Genomic DNA, 19,930 nt, shown 5'->3' with positions numbered 1-19,930 from the left:
CAGCTGTTAGTTTGTTTCCTACCAAGGTTTCTCTCTCTCATTTGCGTTTGTTTTTAGTATCTTCAGTTTTAACGAAAGAAAGACTGACTGGACTTAGCTCTCCGGCATTGACTCGTTCCCAGCGCGCGTCACTGGGGGCAACATATCTCTGCTTGAGATCGGTTAGCTAAGCTCCACCTGATAAATGTTTCCTAATTTTGCTCTGCTGCATTTTTAGCTTAATTTCCTCATGCTTTTCTTCTTCATATATGGTGTGAAATGATTAAAGAACCCACTTAAATAGGTGAATTGCATTTACCAATTAATCACCTGAAAAGATTCTTTATCCAGATTGTTTGCCGGGTTTTATTCCTTTTTGCTGCATTTCATTGATATCCCATTTTGAATTTGGTATTGAATTTTTTTGAAATTTCCATGATCTCTGATTTGCTTGCCTTGATTGATTCTTCATTCTCATTGTCTTTCTTGTTTGCTTTGCTTTCCTTTTTATTTTGCTAGCAAATTAGTTACAAATTGAGAAATGGGACATATCGCTTTCTTGTTTCTTTCCTGTTTTCCTTCTTTTTTCCCCCTTTGTGTGGGTTTCTGCAAAAAAAAAAAAGAGTCTGGAAACTGAATTTGCAGTCATTTATTATGGATTTTTTCTTTGGAAAAACAAAAGAGAAATTAGCGTTCGTTTGCATGTTTAATTGAGTCAAATGTTTAACATGTGTTTTTCATGTTAGGTGAGATTACTTAGGTTCTGAGAATGTTAGTGGCTGATTTGGCAGGTTGGGTTCAGACACTCGGACAGTGAACACATGACTGGACGAGGTTGGCAGAAAAAATCACAACAATCTAGTGATTTTACTGAGAAATTTTCACATTCTTGACAGTCAAAAGTAAAATTTTGATGCTAGAAATTCATACATTGGAGTACAAATAGGGCGAAGTTTCAAAACTTTTCGCGGTTTGTCAATTTTCAAGATGGACTTGGGGAAGGGTTTTCTGATTCCCCAAGAGAATGGAGTCATCAACAATGGGGATCCTTGTATTCCTGTGACTCCAGAAAAGCCAGCAATGCAGATGCGGAATACTGTTCTGGCTGAAATGCAAGGGAGCCTGACAAAGGCCACAAATTGGCAGGAACAGCTTGGAATTCAGAATCGATTTTCCTCAGAAAAGGCAGTTAAACAAACAACTTATCCAATTGCTTGTGAAATGCAGGGTGATCAAGTAGAGGGCAACAACTGGTTGGAATTGCTTGGAATCTACAGTGGAGTTTTACAAGAGACACCAAAAAATGAGGCACTTCAGAATTTCAATGGTGCAGGTTTGCTGGGTCGTGGTGAGCATAACATACAGGATGGTGCTGCAGTCAGGACCAATGGATGCTTCAATCAGAATGCTGGTTCTTATACACAAAATATGGCCAAAGATATTCCTGCTAGGAATAATAGTTCTTTGATGCAGTTGCTCGGGATCAAGAATGCGCCAGCCATTCTCCCTATTGATGGAACTCCAAGCAGAAGCATTCATGGCACAGACAAGTTCCCCTTTACCAGTTCAGATCCTCCAAATCAAAACAAGTGGACAAACTATCCATCTGTTAACTCAATGCTCCTGCAGCAAAAGAGCGCCCTTCCACCAAACCGGGGGTTAATGAGTTCCAGCCTACAACAGATGCCAAGTGGTTAGTAACTGAATCATTTCAGAATTTTAGTAAATGTAATGGAAACAAATTAACTGCCTGGTCATACGACATAATTCTACATACTTTTTCTGACAAGCGATCAAGATACAGTTTCATGAATTTCAGAAAACAAAATCACATATTGACTTTCTACCAATATATTTATTTCTTATTGCTGCAGCAACTACTTTTGCCCAACTAATATAGAAATTGGCCTTTTAATTATAAAAAATAAAGAATAAAAAAAGATCATTTTCTATTGTGAAGAGATTCACGGAAAATAAAAGAACAAAAGAGAGTAGATTGTTTTGGTTGTTCAGTAGTATATTAATCTTATCTTATCTTACATTTGCAAAAAGCTGACAATTTTATTGAAGGAAAAATGAATAAATAAAAAGGCATCACCTAAGCATGCACTTTAACATTGTTTAGAACAGAAATCTTTATTTCATTTTTCAAAAAGACAATTACCATAACAATGGCACATATGATTCAAAGTCACCAATGAATGGACTTGGGAATCATCTAAGGGATGGACTAAATCATATAATCTCACAGATGGATTTCCAGTCCCTTACCGGCCCATATGCAACTTGAACTCACCACCAAGAGAAGATACTGCTGCATCATCACGTGCAACCAGTTGCTTTCATTTTGCACCAGTCACTCCGGATCAGGGAAATTTGAAAAACCACCAACAGTCTCATATACAGAATTTCTCAGTAGATGAGAGCTTACTACAAGGAAAAGACAAGCACGAGATGATATCGACAGATACTGAAGTTGGTAGCTACTGCAATGGACTTTTGCACAATGTGATAACATCGCCTTCTGCTTCCAATTCAAAGATACTGACGGAAAAGGGTATTTCTGAAGATAATGTTCATGGAGGTATTGACCTGAACAAGACACCCCAGCAGAGACCCCCCAGAAGGAAAAAGCACCGGCCAAAGGTGGTAGTTGAAAAAAAACCCAAAAGGACCCCAAAGCCTACTGCCTCAAAAGCTAATACCTCCAGTGAAAATCCATCAGGAAAAAGGAGGTATGTGCGCAGAAAAGGAACTGATGCCTCAAATTCGGGAACGGAAAATGTATCAAATGGCATTGAGGATTCTGGTGTAAGTTCTGCAGCAAAATCATGCCGTAGAGTGCTGAACTTCGACTTAGAAGACAAGATGCATAACCAAAGTCAGAACTGGACAGGTCACAACCAGACAGATGCACTTCTTAAGAGCAAGCCTTTTGATTTGAACTTAACTTGTCAAGAGACAGCATGGTCTGCAGGATGCGACCCAGTATCAGGAATGTCATCTGCAAAGGAAAGGCAACAAATTGGATGCAGTCCAGAAAACCAACATGGCAAAAGCATATCTAATCTGACTAATTCCAACAATCAAAAACCTGCTGAGAAATCATTGCTTCTTTTCCCTGAAGCATCGTCACCTGCTGCAAGGGATCATACTCTAAATGTCATTGCAAGGAGTCTAAACCTGCAAAATGCTGCAGGCCAAAACAATGACGAGTCTGGGCACAGTCAAGGCCATCAACACAAACTTGGAGATGGAACAGGCCAGATGATCCTTCAAGAAAATACTGCTTCAGCTAAGTTTGATGCAGCTCGGCAGCTGATGTGGCAGACATTAACTACATCTCTCAAGGATACATCACAGATCTACGAGACTAGAGGATCCAAAAGAGATTACTGCCATATTTCTGAGATGACGAATCCCCAATTAGTTGACACAATGCATTCTCAACTTTTGAGTCAAGATATATCAAAGATTAGCAAGCAGAAGAAGGATAGCAGCAAAAATGGCTTGGGTACTTTGGAACTTCAGAAGAGGAAGAAATTAGAAAATGAATGTCTTGGAGTTGCATCCAGCATTTCTCCCTCTGTGAAATCTGTTCAAGATTGTTCAAGACAAGTTGAATCTAGAGGCAGCAACTATACCCATGCAAGCTGTTCTTCATCGTGTCAATTTGGTAGACTCCCAAATCCTGACCTTGAAATGCAGAAAAGTTTCCAGAAACAAGACAGTGGTTGCAATGGGATTGCCAGTGATGGATGCAATACTAACACAGCAGTTGCTAATGGTTTCCAGGAGGAAGAATCTCAGTCAAGTGTATGTCTTAGACTTTTGAATATAAGACCCAAGTTTCAAGAAAAGACCGCAAGCAACACAACCGACTGTCTTCTGCATCCAACGCAAGGAGTCTTCAGAACTCCAGGAGATGAAACTAGAACTTCTCCAGTTGCTTCCTCAATGAAAAAACAGACTGGGGTAATTACATCTTCCATCCAAGCATTCAGGAAGAAAAAGGTGCATCCAGAAGAGAATAAGGAAGAGATAGGTTCTCAGCGTTCCTCCAGGAAAGCAAAAGGTATTAAGCTATTTTAATGAGCTGCACATATTTCCAATAATTTATAAATATTTAACTCTAAATAGCAGACGTCTGTGGTATCTGGTGTAGGCCAAAAGGAAGAACAGAATTATGCAGCTGCAGTTGAGGAAATTACTCACCTATTGGAAGCGCTAGAAATCAGTAACAGTGGCAATGTAGTTGCAAAAGAGCAAAATGCTATTGTTCCTTACAAAGGAGATGGTGCAATTGTTAGCTTTGAAGATCCTATAAAAAGGCGCAGGCCACGGCCCAAAGTTGATCTTGACCCAGAAACAAATAGAGTTTGGAACCTGCTAATGGGAAAGGCTGGAAGTGAAAGCACGGAACCAACGGACATGGAAAAGGAAAAATGGTGGGCAAACGAAAGGCAAGTGGTCCGTGGTCGAGTAGACTCCTTCATAGCGCGAATGCATCTTGTTCAAGGTATCAAAGTCTTTGAAAAACTATGCTCTGAGATCATACGTATATATCTTAACTGCTAAGTACAATAAGTCACTTTCATTCTCCACTCGTTTCTTCAAATGGTTCTTTAATCATAGCCAGATGCTGTAGCATAGAACTAAAGCTCGTTAGTCATAGAAACTTAAAATGTTTCAAATATGATATTTAAGAGGTGCCAATGCAAAATACTGGCAAGATAAAATTGACTTCAACAAGAAGATTAACAGAAGGAACAAGAAAAAGGCTGTAACTGATATTACCACCTTCAAGCATCCAATTGTTTTTGCATTTTACTTGACATAGCTCAATTGAGGTTAGAAGACTTGTCACCACATATTAGGCCAACAGGGAGCATTTATCCAATAGATACCTGTAGTGTACAGGGACACCAATTTATGCGATACTGTATGTTGTATTAATGGGTGCATTTCAACATCTTTAAACTTAACAAGCTTTTTGGTGTTCCTTGTCATATCATAGAAATGTTGCATTATTCAAAGACAAAAACATGATTTACCTTGCTCATCTGCAAAGTTATGGTCATAAGACATGAGACAAAAGCATTTCTTTCACAGGAGATCGGCGCTTCTCACAATGGAAAGGATCAGTTGTTGATTCGGTGATTGGTGTATTCCTCACACAGAATGTTTCAGACCATCTTTCTAGGTAAGCTGACATCCTAATAAAATCTGAGACACCAATACCAAAACCAGAGACAAGTGCCATGAACAATAATTCCTTGTCATCTTCTGCAGCTCGGCTTTCATGTCTCTAGCAGCCAAATTCCCTCTACCATTAACAACCTTCAATGCAAATTGCTGTCAGAATGGGGCAATTACTTGGATTGAAGAACCAGAGGTTCAAATAATAGATCCAGATGGCACCATCACATATCATGGGAGAATGTTTAGCCAGCCACTTTACAAGCGAAACTCCATGACATTAAGCGAGTCTTCTGAACGAAGATCAGATAATCTCATTTCAGAAACAGTAAGTCATTTGGCAAATGACAATACCAGTGGAACAGAGGAAGAGGTGGTTTCTTCACAAAATTCTTGTGACTCTTTTCTTCAAGCCACTGAAGATATACGATCCAGTTCAGAGTCAGAAGTCGAAGATCAAAAAATCAGGTGCAACTCCAACAAGAATTGTAGTTCAGGAACTGTTCCTAAAACCGAAAGAGCTTCTAAGTTCAAGCAATATCAATGTCATGGAATTACAAATTCATTTCTGGATCAGAGCTCCATGCCTGTGTACCAGCAACAAGAAAATCCACCATGCATCACGCAATACCCTAGTTCAAATGATGGCAAGAAAGCGCATGCTAACCCTTTAATTTCTGATGTCCTGTATCAGCAAAGAACATTTTCTTCTTCTAGTGGTCCTTGGTTGAACAAGGCATCAGTTGCTGGGGTTCATGGACCTTGCTCAGTTGGATCTTTGGGACAAAAAAGCATGTCTTCTTTTCCCCACAGATCGGTTGAAATCGCCAATAATGCAGGTGTGGCCCATTTACCCAAGAAGATGGGAGGTGCGGAAGGAAGAACAAGCAGTTCAACTATCCAAGAAACAGGAAGTGTAACTAAGCATGCAATAGCAATAGACCAAACTGTATCCCAGAACCAGCAACATAAAGATGATTTGCAACCAGGATCTCACTTTTTAAGTAGCCAACAATCCATCAGCAGTAACCAAGTAGAAGCATCCAAGAGCTTTGAGCTGGATGGTAGGTCTATGATGGAGCCCAAAGTCCCTGGTGAAGCAGATGCCCAAAGGCAAACTGGTAAAGTTTATAGACCTCCTGATGCCTTTTTTTTTAAAAATTTTTCATTCAGTACCTTTTGATATTTGCAGCGATAGGGAACTTAGTTGCGTATCAATGTTGCAGGCCATTTAGGTTCTTCCAGTGAGCTGCTCGGCAGTATTGGCACTAAGAGCTCAAATGCAAGAAAGAAAAAGCAAGAACTAGAAAAGACAAAGTCATTTGATTGGGATAGCTTGAGAAAGAAGGTATTGTCAAAGGGTGGAAAAAAAGAAAGAAACAAGGACACCATGGACTCGCTGGACTATGAAGCTCTACAAAATGCTGATGTTCAGAAAATTTCTGAGACTATCAGGGAAAGAGGAATGAACAACATGCTAGCTGAGAGAATCAAGGTAGGGATAAAACCCAATGTATTCTTGTAGCTTACTTGATTAGAATTGATACATTTACAATGACGATATTGTGTCCATATGCTGCAGGATTTCCTCAATAGACTGGTCACAGAACATGGCAGCATTGACCTGGAATGGTTGAGGGATGTTCCAGCAGACCAAGCAAAGTAAGTTCTTCAAAGAATCCACTAAGAGCACAGAATGACAAGGACCAATATTCATCCTGATAGCTTCAGTATTTGGTAGTAATTGATATAGACAATCATGTTTTCTTGCTTTCTCAATTGTACCAAACTTCAGGGATTATTTATTGAGTATACGCGGTCTGGGACTGAAGAGTGTGGAGTGTGTGCGATTACTAACACTCCATCAAATTGCTTTCCCGGTAAGGTTCATTCATCCACTATTCATGAATTTTACTTCTGATAGGGCATTATAAATTTATCACAAAGAACCTTGATCTTGGGTTTCTTAGGTTGATACAAATGTTGGACGAATTGCTGTGCGTCTAGGATGGGTCCCTCTTCAACCACTTCCTGAGTCATTGCAGCTGCATCTTCTCGAGCTGTAAGTGATGCTGCCAATCAATATCCACAATGAATTATTATGAAGGATACCAACTGCGTTTTTGTGCAGATACCCCGTACTAGAGTCAATCCAGAAATATCTTTGGCCCAGACTTTGTAAGCTGGATCAGAGAACTTTGTAAGTTCCTTAATCTTTTCCTGAAACATTTGTCACTTTGAAATTATCCTCACATCAATGAAACCATTCTTGGGACTTTCCCACCACAGATTTCCCTTGACTAATATAGTTTTTGGTCAACCTGCAGGTATGAATTACACTATCAGATGATTACATTTGGAAAGGTATTTAAAACATTTGTTTCAAAGTTTGTTAGACTCTTAACGTTTGCAAAGACTAAGTGTCTACTTATAAATTTGACATAGGTTTTCTGCACAAAGACCAAGCCAAACTGCAATGCATGTCCATTACGACCAGAATGTAGGCACTTCGCAAGCGCCTTTGCAAGGTAACTTATCAAGTGTTTCCAATAATGATCACCTACTATGGAACTTTAATTAAGCAACTTTCTAGAGAGAAAAGTGAAACATGAAATACCTCAATAGTTGTGCATCTTCAATGGAGGGTAGGAACCACTCAACCATGCTCTATAGTCCAGCACACGTCCTCACATGCATTTAATATATGACATAAACAATAATGTGACTGCAGCGCAAGGCTAGCCCTCCCAGCGCCAGAAGAAAGAAGCATAGACAGTTCAACTACTTCTGTTGCCAATGGAAATGCATCTATAGTAGTGAAGCCCATGCTGTTGGCTCCTATTGAAACTAGTGAGGGTTTGGAATCACAGTACATTAGGACCAGCTGTGAACCAATTATTGAAGAACCAACCACACCAGAACCATCCTCTGAAGTGTCAGAAAGTGACATCGAAGACATGTTCTATGAAGACCCTGATGAAATCCCTACAATCAAACTCAGCTTTGAAGAATTAAAAATGAATGTGGAGAGTGTCTTGCAAGAGCAGAATATGGAACTTCAACCGGGTGATGTGTCCAGAGCTTTAGTTGCTTTGGATCCATCAGCAGCTTCAATTCCTGGACCAAAATTAAAGAGTGTGAGTCGACTACGAACGGAGCACCAAGTGTAAGTTTCTGGGAAATAAAACCTAGCTCTAGAAGCATCAGAACATTTATTTTTTCTTCTTTTTTTTCCTTCCTAAAATCAGATTCTACATATGCTTATATCTCTTTTGCCTGCTTGCCATTGCAACTGCCGACTCTGATAAATTAGCACAAAGTAGACAAATTCATTAAACAGTTAAAGGAGTCTTTCTTGTTTCAAATTTAGTAGATAATAGAATAAAAAAAATTCTTTGATGGTGTTTATTGCATATAAATATGTATGACCCTTCCAATTTGCTGCAGGTATGAACTTCCAGATACACATCCACTACTAGAAGGGGTTAGCGGCTATCTCTTTTGTTTCTTCATTTAAATATTGCCCACAGCAACTAAACTTGATTTGTATTGACCCACTCTCTTAAACCTTCAGATGGATAGACGAGAACGTGATGATCCAAGTCCATACCTTTTGGCAATATGGAGTCCAGGTAGAATGTACCTTACCAATAAATTTTAACTTAGACTCATGTTGTCATAAAGAATGTCGATGGAGGGTCCTAAAACTGCTCCAGGAAAAGAGACTAAACTAATCCTACATATCTCAAAGAAAAAAGATGCATAGAAAACAAGAAGAAAATGGACAAGATGAACAGGAAGCAAGGGTTCAAAAAGACCAAATTGATATTGAAATTCATCTTTTGACTCTGACATAATTGATGATTTGATCTTTTATTCTGTGAACCACTCAATTAGGTGAAACTGCAAATTCAACTCAACCTCCTGCAAGTAAATGCAGCCTCCAAGGATCAGGCAGACTTTGCAATGAGAAGAGTTGTTTTATGTGCCATAGTACAAAGGAGGCAAAATCAGAGACAGTGAGAGGCACACTTCTGGTGAGCAAAAAAATGTGCTAGACAAGTAACCAGAGTAACTACCAACAGAGAAGTGATTCAAGTGCTACTTTTAGCTAAAGATACCTGCCTTTTTACAGATACCATGCAGGACAGCAATGAGGGGTAGCTTCCCACTAAATGGAACATACTTCCAAGTTAATGAGGTAACTAAACTATTGATAGAGAGTAGTTACACTTGTTGCCTGCTCATCAACATCTTGCATGCCATAGTAGGGAGTTCATACCTGCCAATGGAGTCCTTAAATTTTTTCGTGTTATCTAAAGATGGTACATACAATATCAGGACCAAGAGCACCGTGAGCAAGTAAAATTACAAGTCACATGATTTATTATTTTCAGATGTTTGCTGATCATGAATCCAGTATGAATCCAATTGATGTTCCAAGAGACTGGCTATGGCAACTTCCAAGGCGCACTGTGTACTTTGGGACATCTGTCACGAGCATATTTAGAGGTATAATGGAATATTATTGATCCGATATGAATTAATCACTGGTCCAATACCAAGCTTTGGAATGGTGAAAAGCAAAAAAAGACTCACAAAAGGATTTTCTCATGTTTTCCAGGCTTGTCAACTCCTGTAATTCAGCAATGCTTCTGGAAAGGTATGATTGCTTCTTAAATGCTAAGAACAGATATAATAATGCTCAGAAACTCCTCTGTCTAGTCAATACAACTTGACAGTATGCTTATAGAAGGAATCAGCTACAAACTAAACGGCCATGTAATGAGTACTAATATTCTCTTTCATTTAGCAATTGTGTCTAGAGATCATTTAACATGTGCAGTTAAACTTGTTCATGTCTGATCTGCTACAAGATTAGTTAATGGACAAGTCAGAGGAGCTTATCAAGTCTCATTCACACTTTTATCACGAATATATGCCACGTAATGAGTACTAAACATTCTCTTTGATTTAGCGATTGTGTTTAGTCAGGATTTAACATGTGCCATTAAACTTGTTCATGTCTGATCTGCTACAAGTTAATGGTCAAGTCAGAGGAGCTGATCAAGTCTCATTCACATTTTCATCAAGAATCTATGCCATTGCTCATTGATTACCTTTGATGAAGATATCAAGGCCTGTCATCCCCTTTTTCCTAATATCATTCAAGTATCATTTTGCAGGATTTGTTTGTGTCAGGGGATTTGACCGGAAATCTAGAGCACCTCGACCTCTCCAGCGCAGATTACATGAAACTGCAAGTAAAATCACCAAGAATAAGGACAAAGGCAAATAAAAGGAAGGGTACTGCAAAAGATACCAGTTCGGAAACTAACCAAAACTTGTCCATAGAAAGCAGAGGAATACAGCTAAGTAGGATTACAGTCCATAACCATTGTTTGTACATTCAATTGTTTCATCTCTATGTGGGAGATGCAGCTTCAGATGCAACTGAGGCGGCATAAAGAATTTTCCAAACTTGGCGAGAATCCCTTGAAGCAAGGGTATTAGATGTAGTCACAACTCAATTTTCTCAATATAGTGCTCCAATTAAATGAGCCAATTTTTCTCAAGAAATATCAGTGGCAAGAGGTACAAGAACTAAATGTTAGACCAACTATTATCTGTTCATCTGCACAAGACATAACCAACAGCCAAGAAAATATACATACTTTCGGCATGACATGAATTTAGTAGGGTCAATCAGAATTCAAGTAGTGCCAACGTATGCACCCGGCCAAATCCCCCACTATAGTATCTACCAATTACAAAGTTGGCATAAAACCACGCTTGATGAAATTTCTGTACTTTATGCAGGAATCTCCAAGGTCCGTGAACAAGAGTTTAGGATTTCTTACTTCGGGAAAAAAAAAAATTTTAGGATTTGTTCATAATGTAGACACCTTCAAGAAATAACAATTTTTCACTGCAAGATTCAAATTGTTGAAACCTCCGCATGCTTGAAGTTACAATCCAGACCAAAAAAAATTACTGACAAAAATTAAAAATCTAGTGGAAAACACTACGTGCACTACAAACTTTAAGCGGTAATTGTATCATGTAGACAACAGAAAATTGGAAATTTACCGAGTAATTTTGCGTTCGAAGAACTCAGAACTGATTTTTCATTTTTTGGGGTCCTTTTTTTTTTTCATTTTTTTTCCTGTCCATCCATCCCCCTGGTGGGGAAGGGGGGAAAGGGGGCTGCCCCTTCTAAAGTTTTCCCTTCTTCCTTGTCCCACGAAACAGCAAATTATGGTGGGCAGATTTTATAGACAATCCAAGTCATGAATAAAACCATGTACCGAATACAGGAAAGAACTGCTGCAAATTGGATTTCCTATATTGCCAACTGACCATAAATTTCCTCCATTAATAACCAGATTCCCTACCTTAATCAGATGACAAAATTCAGGTACTCAAGACAAAAGTGCTTGTTTTTCGGTGCAGAAAAGTGCTCGCCGGTTTCTTGAATGTATACCCTTAATTCATTTAGCACAAAATTTTTATGATACACCATATCAATTCCAACATTTTTAATACATGTGTTCTTGAATGTTTTCGGGTCATTGCGTTGCATGGTAGGACTGGAGATTTAGTTCTAGATTTGGCTTCCCCTCTTGAATGAAAGCTCAATTTAACATTAGAATTCAAGATTTTGAGATTTAGTTCTAGATTTGGCTTCTCCTCTCAAATGAAAGCTCAATTTAATATTAGAATTCACGATATTGCTGTATTTATTACATTTTTTTTTGTTTTCTGTGTTTCTCAATAGATTTTTTTTTTTTTTTTTAAAAAGGAATGACTGTACATGAGATGCAATGAACAATCCAAGTTGAGGTGGCACTACTAATTTAATTATCTTCACAAACATTATTGATTATGCAAATCTAGGAAACTCACAAGAAGGTGGGTTACTATTGTTTCTTTTTTGCTTGCAGAAATACACACAGTTTTAATTAAAACAACACCGACTTAGGTTATACATTTTGTTAGTGCTTCTGGGACACTATAACGATTGATCTTCGCTACAGAATTTAACATGCCAAATTCGTTACAAAATTATGCAAGAGCCATATGTTTCTTGGATTTCTGTTTGAAAATTGATCTAGAAAAAACTTGCCTTGGTGGTCCAAACCCCACTATCTACCTTCAAAATTGTTAGAACTGAACAGTTGATCATGCCCATTTTTCCGATCAGATCCCCATACAGCTATATCGGAATCACTGTGGATTCAAGTAAATGTTGAGATGTTTGATAGGACATGAATCATATGATCAAGTCAGTTTCTGTACAAGTACTTAGTACTGCCTTCATCAAGAGTGATGGTGTTGGAACTAATTACTAGTGCTTTGTGCTGTTCCACAATCAAGAATTGAAAGATCATCCACTAACAACTACAAACTAAGCAACACAAACCACATACCAATTTGTCTCCATGATTTTCCTCAAAATGATTGTTTATTTGCGAGCCAATCAACCTTGATTTTGATTTTTGTTAGATCATCTTTGAGTCAAATCTAAGAAAAGTTGGTTATATATGATTTCTATCAGCAGCTACTAATCGGCTCCTTTGATTTTTCCATGCATTGGCTTGGCTTTCCATGCTACTGACTACGAGGAGGGTAACTGGATAGCATTTCCTCTAAAATCAGCGGATAAAAATCGGTTCTGTGCAGCCCTCTATTTAGCATTATTATGAACAACTAAAGCACAGGGAAAAATTGTAGTTTTTTTTTTCTCCCCAAAGAGCTACATATTCGGATTGAAATGAATCAAGGATTTGATGTCAACGAAACTAATAGAGCACAGTAACTATAAATAATAAAGAAAAAGTACATTCAAACAACATATAGATACTAGAAAAAAGGTACCTGAGTTAAGAAACCAAAGATTAAATATACCTGATTTTTGTTTAATTAAAAAGTACCTGAAATGTGGAATCAAATTACAGGCAAAGGGCATAGGTAAATATGTATAGTATTTGATGCGTTGAGATCACCAAATAAGAAATCAAAGATTAATATACTCTGGCTTGACCTCGACAGAAACACCTGCTCAACTCATATGAGATACAAACGTTTTTCCTCAATTTTTATCCATGCGATTACCAAAAATATATGGTAATGCAATGAGGTTACCATATATTTTGTATTACTCCATAAATATGTAATATGTTCACCAAATTTTGTTGCCCTAAACATAGGAAATCATCAGTATATAATTGAAGCAAGACGTGTGCTTATGCTGCATAAATTGTTGTATGTGTTTCTTGACGGTGGAACCAATTGTACATCAAATCTCAAGAGTAAAATTTAGCCTTATGAATGTGTTAGAAGTGTGCAAGTCAATGTGGATGATCAAAAGAATAGCAGATGGTTAACACGTAATAGCAAGTTATGAGGATGATTGGTAATTTTGATCATCAAACTCTACTTATAGCTGGAATATTTGAGTACCTTTTCTTGATAAACGTGGTTGAACAGACGAAAGATTCCCCCCCCCCCCCCCCCCCCCAACACAACAAAAAATATATATATATTGAGCTGAAAATTTTTTGTTTAAATGAGAAAATAAAAAACTAGGCTTCTTCTAAATTTTTTAGCCACCATAGCCATATCAAAAACTAGGCTTTCCTTGCAACTTGTCATGAAGATGGAAACTATAATAAATACAGTAACACGTATCTTTAAACTTGAACACGTTATCATATTAAGCAAAAATTCCAAAATTTGCTAGAAGGGAAAAACAGAAAGATTTTAGAGCTTTTTGCTTGATAATATATCCAGAAATGACTAATTTCATTGACTAATAACCAAACCTATTCATTGCGATTACATATATAAGGGTGTTTGAATACAGTATTATTAAAAAAATTTTACTTATTACATTATAATACGATTCTAAATTTCTAACTATTTTTTTTTATTTTCTCTCTATTTGGATTGGCCTATTTTTCAAAAATAAAATTTTCAAATACAATGTTACAGTAATACACAAATAAAAATAATTTTTAAAAAAAACTAATTCATACAATATATCAAAAGCAACTCACAAATATAAACAAAAAAAATAAAATTTACAACATTTTCCATCTATCACCACCACCACCACTACCCTTACCCACCACAGCCACCGCCCCTTTCCTCATTTTTTCTCTTTTCCCTCCCTAATACACAAACAAAATTAACTTAAAAAACATCTCATTCATACAATATATCAAAAATAACTCACAAATATACCAAAAAAATTTTTAAAAAATAAATTTTACAATATTTTCCATCTATCACCACCACCACTCACCACTACTGCCACTACCCCCATCCACCACTGTCACCACCCCTTCCCTCCTCCTTTCTTTTCTCCGTCCCTCTTGCTCCTTCCTCTCCTCCCTCTTTCCTTCCCTTTTCCTCCTCTCTTCTTTGTCTCCTCCCCTTCCCTCCCACCTTTTGGCCCTCCCGTCGCCCTTCCTCGATTTGGTCAAGACTAGATCGAGGCCTTTGGTCGCAATCTGGTTGCTACATTTTGGTAGCGATTTGGCTGCGACCATATTGAGGGGGGAGAGGAGGAGGCAGGCGAGGGAGGAGGAAGGAGGGGTAGTGGTTGGGGTGGTATTAGTACTCTAAAAATATTTTAATTTTAAAAATTATTCCAAAATATATTCCAAAAACTCTTTCAAAAACAATAATAAGCATTTATAATAAAAGTTTTTCATATACACTGGTACAGAAAAATATTTAAAAAAATACATAAAAAGGGTTAATCCAAACGGAGCTAAAACATAGATCACAACACAATCATAAAATAAACAAAAAATAAAGGGCTAATTTGGATTTTTGCAGAACATATGGGGAAAAAGATGGAAACACCTGAAAGTGGGGCTCCTGAGCCAGGCCCGGGGCTCTTGAGCCGGGCCGAGGTCTTCTGGGCAATTAACCTTTATAGTTTGTACTCCCATTCGAATATACACCCTGCAACCTAAGCCCTGGCCTCTCCCGCCGCGTCTGTTCAGACATCAGACATCAGCCACCACCACCACCTCCTCCTACCACCACGCCACTCTCTTCCTCCGTGAGCAGAAGTAAAGGTATTTGCCAATCTCCAAGCGGTAAAATTTTTGAATTTTTAGTTCTCTCTCTCTGGCGCTATTATAGTAATATTTGATTCTACTTCAATTACTCGTTTGCCTATAAATAGATATTAGTTGTAGAAGGATAGGGTTCTACTGTTGTTTGCGGTGTTGATTAACTTGGTTCATTGGTATATTAACAGTGAGATGGGGGCAAAGGCAGCAAAGAAGAAAGCTATGGTGAAGAAGCTGAAGAAGGGTTCAGCTCAATTACCTGCTGCTTCTTCGCTCTCCAATGATGAAGCTCCTGATTTTTTGGTATAAAACTTAACTTCAACTCTGTTTTTATGGAATATGTAGTTATGTAAATATGTGTTGCTTGTTTATTTTGTGCATATGTATGATTGTATTTGTTTGGAAAATAGCCATTGGAAGGTGGCCCAGGGCGGAGGATTCCGCAAGGTGAAGTAAGGGAAAATAAAGCTACAGTCTTGTATATTGGGAGAATTCCACATGGTTTCTATGAGAATGAAATGGAAGGTATGTAATCTATGTTGTTCTTCTACACGTTGGTTTCCTAGTTTGAACTGTGTATGCTTTGCATATGTACGAAATATTGCTAAAGTATGAAGGGATTAATTTGTTTTTGTGTGGGGATGTTGCTGATGATCTGCAGGTTTTTTCAAGCAATTTGGTGCAATAAAGAGGCTGAGAATTGCTCGAAATAAGAAGGTTAGGCTGCTAAATTATGTAGTTTTTGCCATTTTCTTTTATTTTTTTCAGTGATATTGGATGTTGATCTGAAGCTTGATTTTAAAAAGCTGATAGCTGAACTTGTGCAAGAAAATGCGATTCATAGTGGAAAACAAATTTAAGCATCTCAACGTTGCAATGAAATCTTAGACTAGGTAAATTAGAGTGAACTTGTGTAGTTCGAAGAGCTATTAATAGTTGTAATGCTGCCTAAGCTTGACATATGAGCAATCAATGGCAAATGACAGCACTAATTTTTAACTGTGGTTAAAGTAGAGTGGTAACTTATCAGAGACAAGATAAACCATGTCAAATTTGCCTGCAGCATCCACAGCTCTCTCCCCCTTTCCTCCTTTTTCTCTCTGCTGGGTACTGTTTTCGGGCTCTCTTTGGGAATTTGATCTGTCTGGGGACAAGTAGTAGTCAAAATTTTCAACAAGTCCCATAAGGACCATATGTGCAGTTATTGACATGATTGTTTGAATAAAGCTATCTAGATTTTGTGGTTTGAGCATTGATATGCATTCACAACTCATGCATCCTATTCTGCTTGATGATAGGGCAAAATACAATCTTCATTACCTGTGATAATGAAGTCTAAATGTTTACCTAGAAAGGTTTACAAACTTGATGCTACCTTGTAAAGTCTTGAAAAAAAGCAATTGTAGCTCTAAGCATGTTTATTTCTACACAATGAATTTGAAATCAGATTTTATTTTTCTTTTGATATGATTTTGCTGATCTGAGCCTTTCTCGTTCTGCTTGACAGACAGGAAAATCAAAACATTTTGGGTTCATAGAGTTCGAGTCTCCAGAGGTCCTACTCTTTTTATATGATTAGCAAATGTTAATTGAATTAGGATTTTCTTCTAATATGTTCGCATTTTGGGTGAATTTTCACATAAGCAGGTTGCAAAAGTTGTGGCTGACTGTATGCATAACTATCTTTTATTTGAGCACTTGCTACAAGTTCATCTCATTCCTGCAGAACGCGTCCATCCACGGCTGTAAGCTACCTATTTTCTTTCTTGTACCCTCATATACTTATGTAACATGTTTTGTTCATAGTTATGTAAACCTTTGATTGTAGTGGAGTATCTGTTAGAGCATCTTGTTTTCCTCCTTTGAGGAGATGAATTGATGGAAACCATGTTCTCCTATTATTATAATTGCTTTCAAGATGTGAGGGAACATATGAATGCACATGAGTAGATGTTATCTGAAGCTTATATGACAGAACCCGTGATTTGCATCGGATGGTAGAAGCCCATACTAGGTGAGGTGATAAACTTTAGAGGCAAGAAGTAATTGGAGGAAGAAGTGGGCAATATGGGTGTGTTGCTTCAAAAACAGTTACGTTTTCACACGTGTGCCTCGGTAAATACCACAAATATATAGTTTGGAGATCATTTATCTGTTGTGGATTCCACCCTAGAATGACTAATCTGGTGGTTATTACGGTTCAATATCATAGGACTTGGTGCTGTCACAACAAGAAGATCCCTGCGCTAGGTGCGCTGGGGGGGGGTGTTATTCTGGCAAAAATGTTTTGAGGACATAAATGAGGTGTCAACTGGACTACATGTTTGCTTTGGTTGACGGTGGGTGATGTCTAGGACACGTTCTAATTGTGAGTTGAATAAACATTGGTAGGAGTGTTATTGTGAGTTATAGTTTTTGCTCTATACTGTAAGTTTAGATATCCTCAGTTTTTGCAATTTATGCATTCAGTTTAAAGTAAAGAATTGAGTTGCAGCATCTTTTGAGACCTATAGATAATGAGCTCCATGATGCTTTGAAAAGTCAAAATTTGTGTTCTTTTCTAAGTTTTATTGTTTATTCTCCTCTTTTCTTTCTTTGTAACCTTGCTAGGGGGTCCTGCCTCATCACTCCTTATGTATGACACGAGCCAGAACTTTTAGGTTCATGTTGCTTTTGGATTTTAATCCAGTGTAAATGCACTACTCTTGCTTTGGGGGAAATTTAATATGGTTAAATCTGTGGTTAGACTGATTCCTGCAGGAAGAGATTTAGATGTTTGGTTTGAGGATGAATATCATCTGCAGATTAGTTTTAACCCCCAAAAAAAAAAAAATCTGAAACACACCAGGGAGAAGTGAGTATGAGGGCTTTTTGTCTGTTACCTGTAATTCATGCCATTTCTTTTATGGATGAGTGACAGAGATTTTTGTTTTTTCTATTTCTTTTCTTTTATGTGAAAGTAATGCCATGTACTTTTTAGCTTGTCTTTAATGACCTTTAAACAAGTTTCAAATTTGATGAAATTATGATTGTATTTTGTGGAACATTCATGGTTCTGAGGTCCTTGAGCACCTGTATATCCAAAGACCATTTAGGAATGGGGATGTGCTTTAACTGGGAACTATGATTCCCTAATGGACAATAATCATTTTCTGATTTCTAGGTGGAAAGGTGTCAACCGCTGGTACAAGCCCTTGGATTGGGTTAGAGTTGAGCGGAAGCACCATGACAAGGTAAAGCATGTGTGGGCATACAGTTATTAGGAATATTTTTGAAATGTTCGATAAATGGGTAAAATGAGATTGCAATTCTGCATTAATTTGTATTTTGGTTTCATTTTTTAAGGATAACCCCACAGCTCTATTATGTTTACTCAGGAAAGAACGTTGGCAGAGCACAGGAAGTTGGTTGAAGGTATAATGAAACGGGACCAGAGAAGGCGGAAGAGGATTGAAGCAGCTGGTATTGATTACGAGTGCCCAGAAATTGTAAGAATATACATCCATTTGTTATCTAGTATACTGCTGCGGATCATGTTTAATGCTTTACCACAAGTAGAAGTTATGAAAATTGTTAAGAATGAGCCTTTTGTAGAAATTCTATATGGTGAAGGATTGTTATCCTTGTGGCTTTTCGGGCACTTTTGCAAATATGAAATTTTGATGGCATCAAGCGGCTTGAGTCTTGTACCCAAACCTGAACAAAGCTGATGTCTTGTATTGCCAAATTTCTCGACTGTATAATTTGCTTTGATTTTCTGTTCATTGAAGGTTGGTGGCAACCAGTCAGCTCCAAAGAAGATTAGATTTGACGTAGAGTAGGGCTTTGTGCAGAATGAGGTGTGCCTTTGCAAGCATATTTCATTCTTTTGATCGAAAATGAAGCCTAAGTTTGAGCTTTGAGGTTGGTTGGCTGCTGAATTTTGGCATGGTAGGTGCTTATGCTGAGGGGCTTCTGGCATAGGATGGCCCAAGTCGCAAAATACGGATGTGGAGTTTTATGTGTCTCTATTAAAATAAGTATTTTTTTGTTTTCAACAAGAGAGTCTTGACAAATTTATGTTTCATGCTGAAGGGACTGAAGTCAGAATTTTGTAGTTCTAATTTCGTTGCTACAAGTGATTACCCCTATGGTGATTTTGGTTGCTGAATTTGAGCACCACGATTTTGGCATAGATTCATCTCTATTGACATTATTTACATCTTATTCACATACATTGATTTGCTTGTATCATCAATATATTTTTATCTCACATATATCATTTTAGGATTTCATTTTAGTACCATGGCCAAAATGAACCTCAGCCTCCATCATCTCGACTAAATTGAAGTTCCAATGTCTTCTCGTCATTTGTTGTGATATCCCCCTTTTTCGAAAAAAAAAAGGGTTGATGAACCCTAAATTGAAATATAAAATTATTTCGATTCTAAAATAGAATATATGAATTTATTAATGATTCAAAATTTATTTTCATCTAAAATAAGAAAAAAGGCGAATGAAATTCAATAGCTCTAGGTATGGGATCTTATTGAAGTGCTTTATTTCATATGATTATTTACTTATTTGGATAGAGTGTGTTATTTAAAATATTATTTAACAAATTTGAGCTATCCAAATACACTACTGTTATTATTATTTTTAGGATCCAGGCTCTATTCTGACCA

The 19,930-nt window shown here is 37.5% G+C and overlaps 2 protein-coding genes and 2 long non-coding RNA genes across 5 annotated transcripts; 2 read left to right on the top strand and 2 right to left on the bottom strand.

Annotated features, from left to right (window-relative positions):
• Window positions 1–822: 822 nt before the first annotated feature.
• LOC140036622 (uncharacterized) lies at window positions 823–7,928 on the bottom strand. The gene is made up of 7 exons (XR_011840174.1): window positions 7,796–7,928; window positions 5,034–7,499; window positions 4,780–4,886; window positions 4,195–4,621; window positions 3,074–4,075; window positions 2,251–2,983; window positions 823–1,653 (listed from the first exon to the last, which is right to left on the bottom strand). It is a non-coding gene; the product is annotated as an uncharacterized lncRNA (long non-coding RNA).
• Window positions 967–10,758, top strand: LOC113730716 (transcriptional activator DEMETER-like). The gene is made up of 20 exons (XM_027255588.2): window positions 967–1,672; window positions 2,231–4,054; window positions 4,145–4,498; window positions 5,092–5,182; window positions 5,272–6,299; window positions 6,405–6,673; window positions 6,761–6,840; window positions 6,974–7,058; window positions 7,149–7,240; window positions 7,310–7,378; window positions 7,506–7,542; window positions 7,624–7,706; window positions 7,910–8,344; window positions 8,626–8,662; window positions 8,753–8,810; window positions 9,076–9,215; window positions 9,314–9,379; window positions 9,576–9,690; window positions 9,803–9,841; window positions 10,365–10,758. The coding sequence occupies exons 1-20, from the start codon at window positions 967–969 to the stop codon at window positions 10,475–10,477; spliced, it is 5,721 nt and encodes a 1,906-aa protein (XP_027111389.1). The 3' UTR covers window positions 10,478–10,758.
• Window positions 10,311–11,407, bottom strand: LOC140036623 (uncharacterized). The gene is made up of 2 exons (XR_011840175.1): window positions 11,269–11,407; window positions 10,311–10,436 (listed from the first exon to the last, which is right to left on the bottom strand). It is a non-coding gene; the product is annotated as an uncharacterized lncRNA (long non-coding RNA).
• Window positions 11,408–15,111: 3,704 nt separating this feature from the next.
• Window positions 15,112–19,440, top strand: LOC113730713 (uncharacterized RNA-binding protein C1827.05c). 2 transcript variants are annotated; one of them, XM_027255587.2, is made up of 9 exons: window positions 15,112–15,269; window positions 15,455–15,569; window positions 15,677–15,791; window positions 15,928–15,983; window positions 16,774–16,821; window positions 16,914–17,011; window positions 18,430–18,499; window positions 18,644–18,754; window positions 19,037–19,440. In XM_027255587.2, exons 2-9 carry the CDS (start codon window positions 15,459–15,461, stop codon window positions 19,085–19,087), a joined length of 660 nt encoding a protein of 219 aa, XP_027111388.1. In that variant the 5' UTR covers window positions 15,112–15,269; window positions 15,455–15,458; the 3' UTR covers window positions 19,088–19,440. The 2 variants fall into 2 exon arrangements, with proteins under 2 accessions (XP_027111388.1, XP_071934817.1); XM_072078716.1 differs by having other exon boundaries at window positions 15,131–15,290.
• The last annotated feature ends 490 nt before the right edge of the window (window positions 19,441–19,930 follow it).

This window comes from Coffea arabica, chromosome 2e, assembly GCF_036785885.1.
Source record: "Coffea arabica cultivar ET-39 chromosome 2e, Coffea Arabica ET-39 HiFi, whole genome shotgun sequence".
NCBI lineage: Eukaryota > Viridiplantae > Streptophyta > Magnoliopsida > Gentianales > Rubiaceae > Coffea > Coffea arabica.
This window is presented reverse-complemented; position numbering and strand designations above follow the sequence as displayed.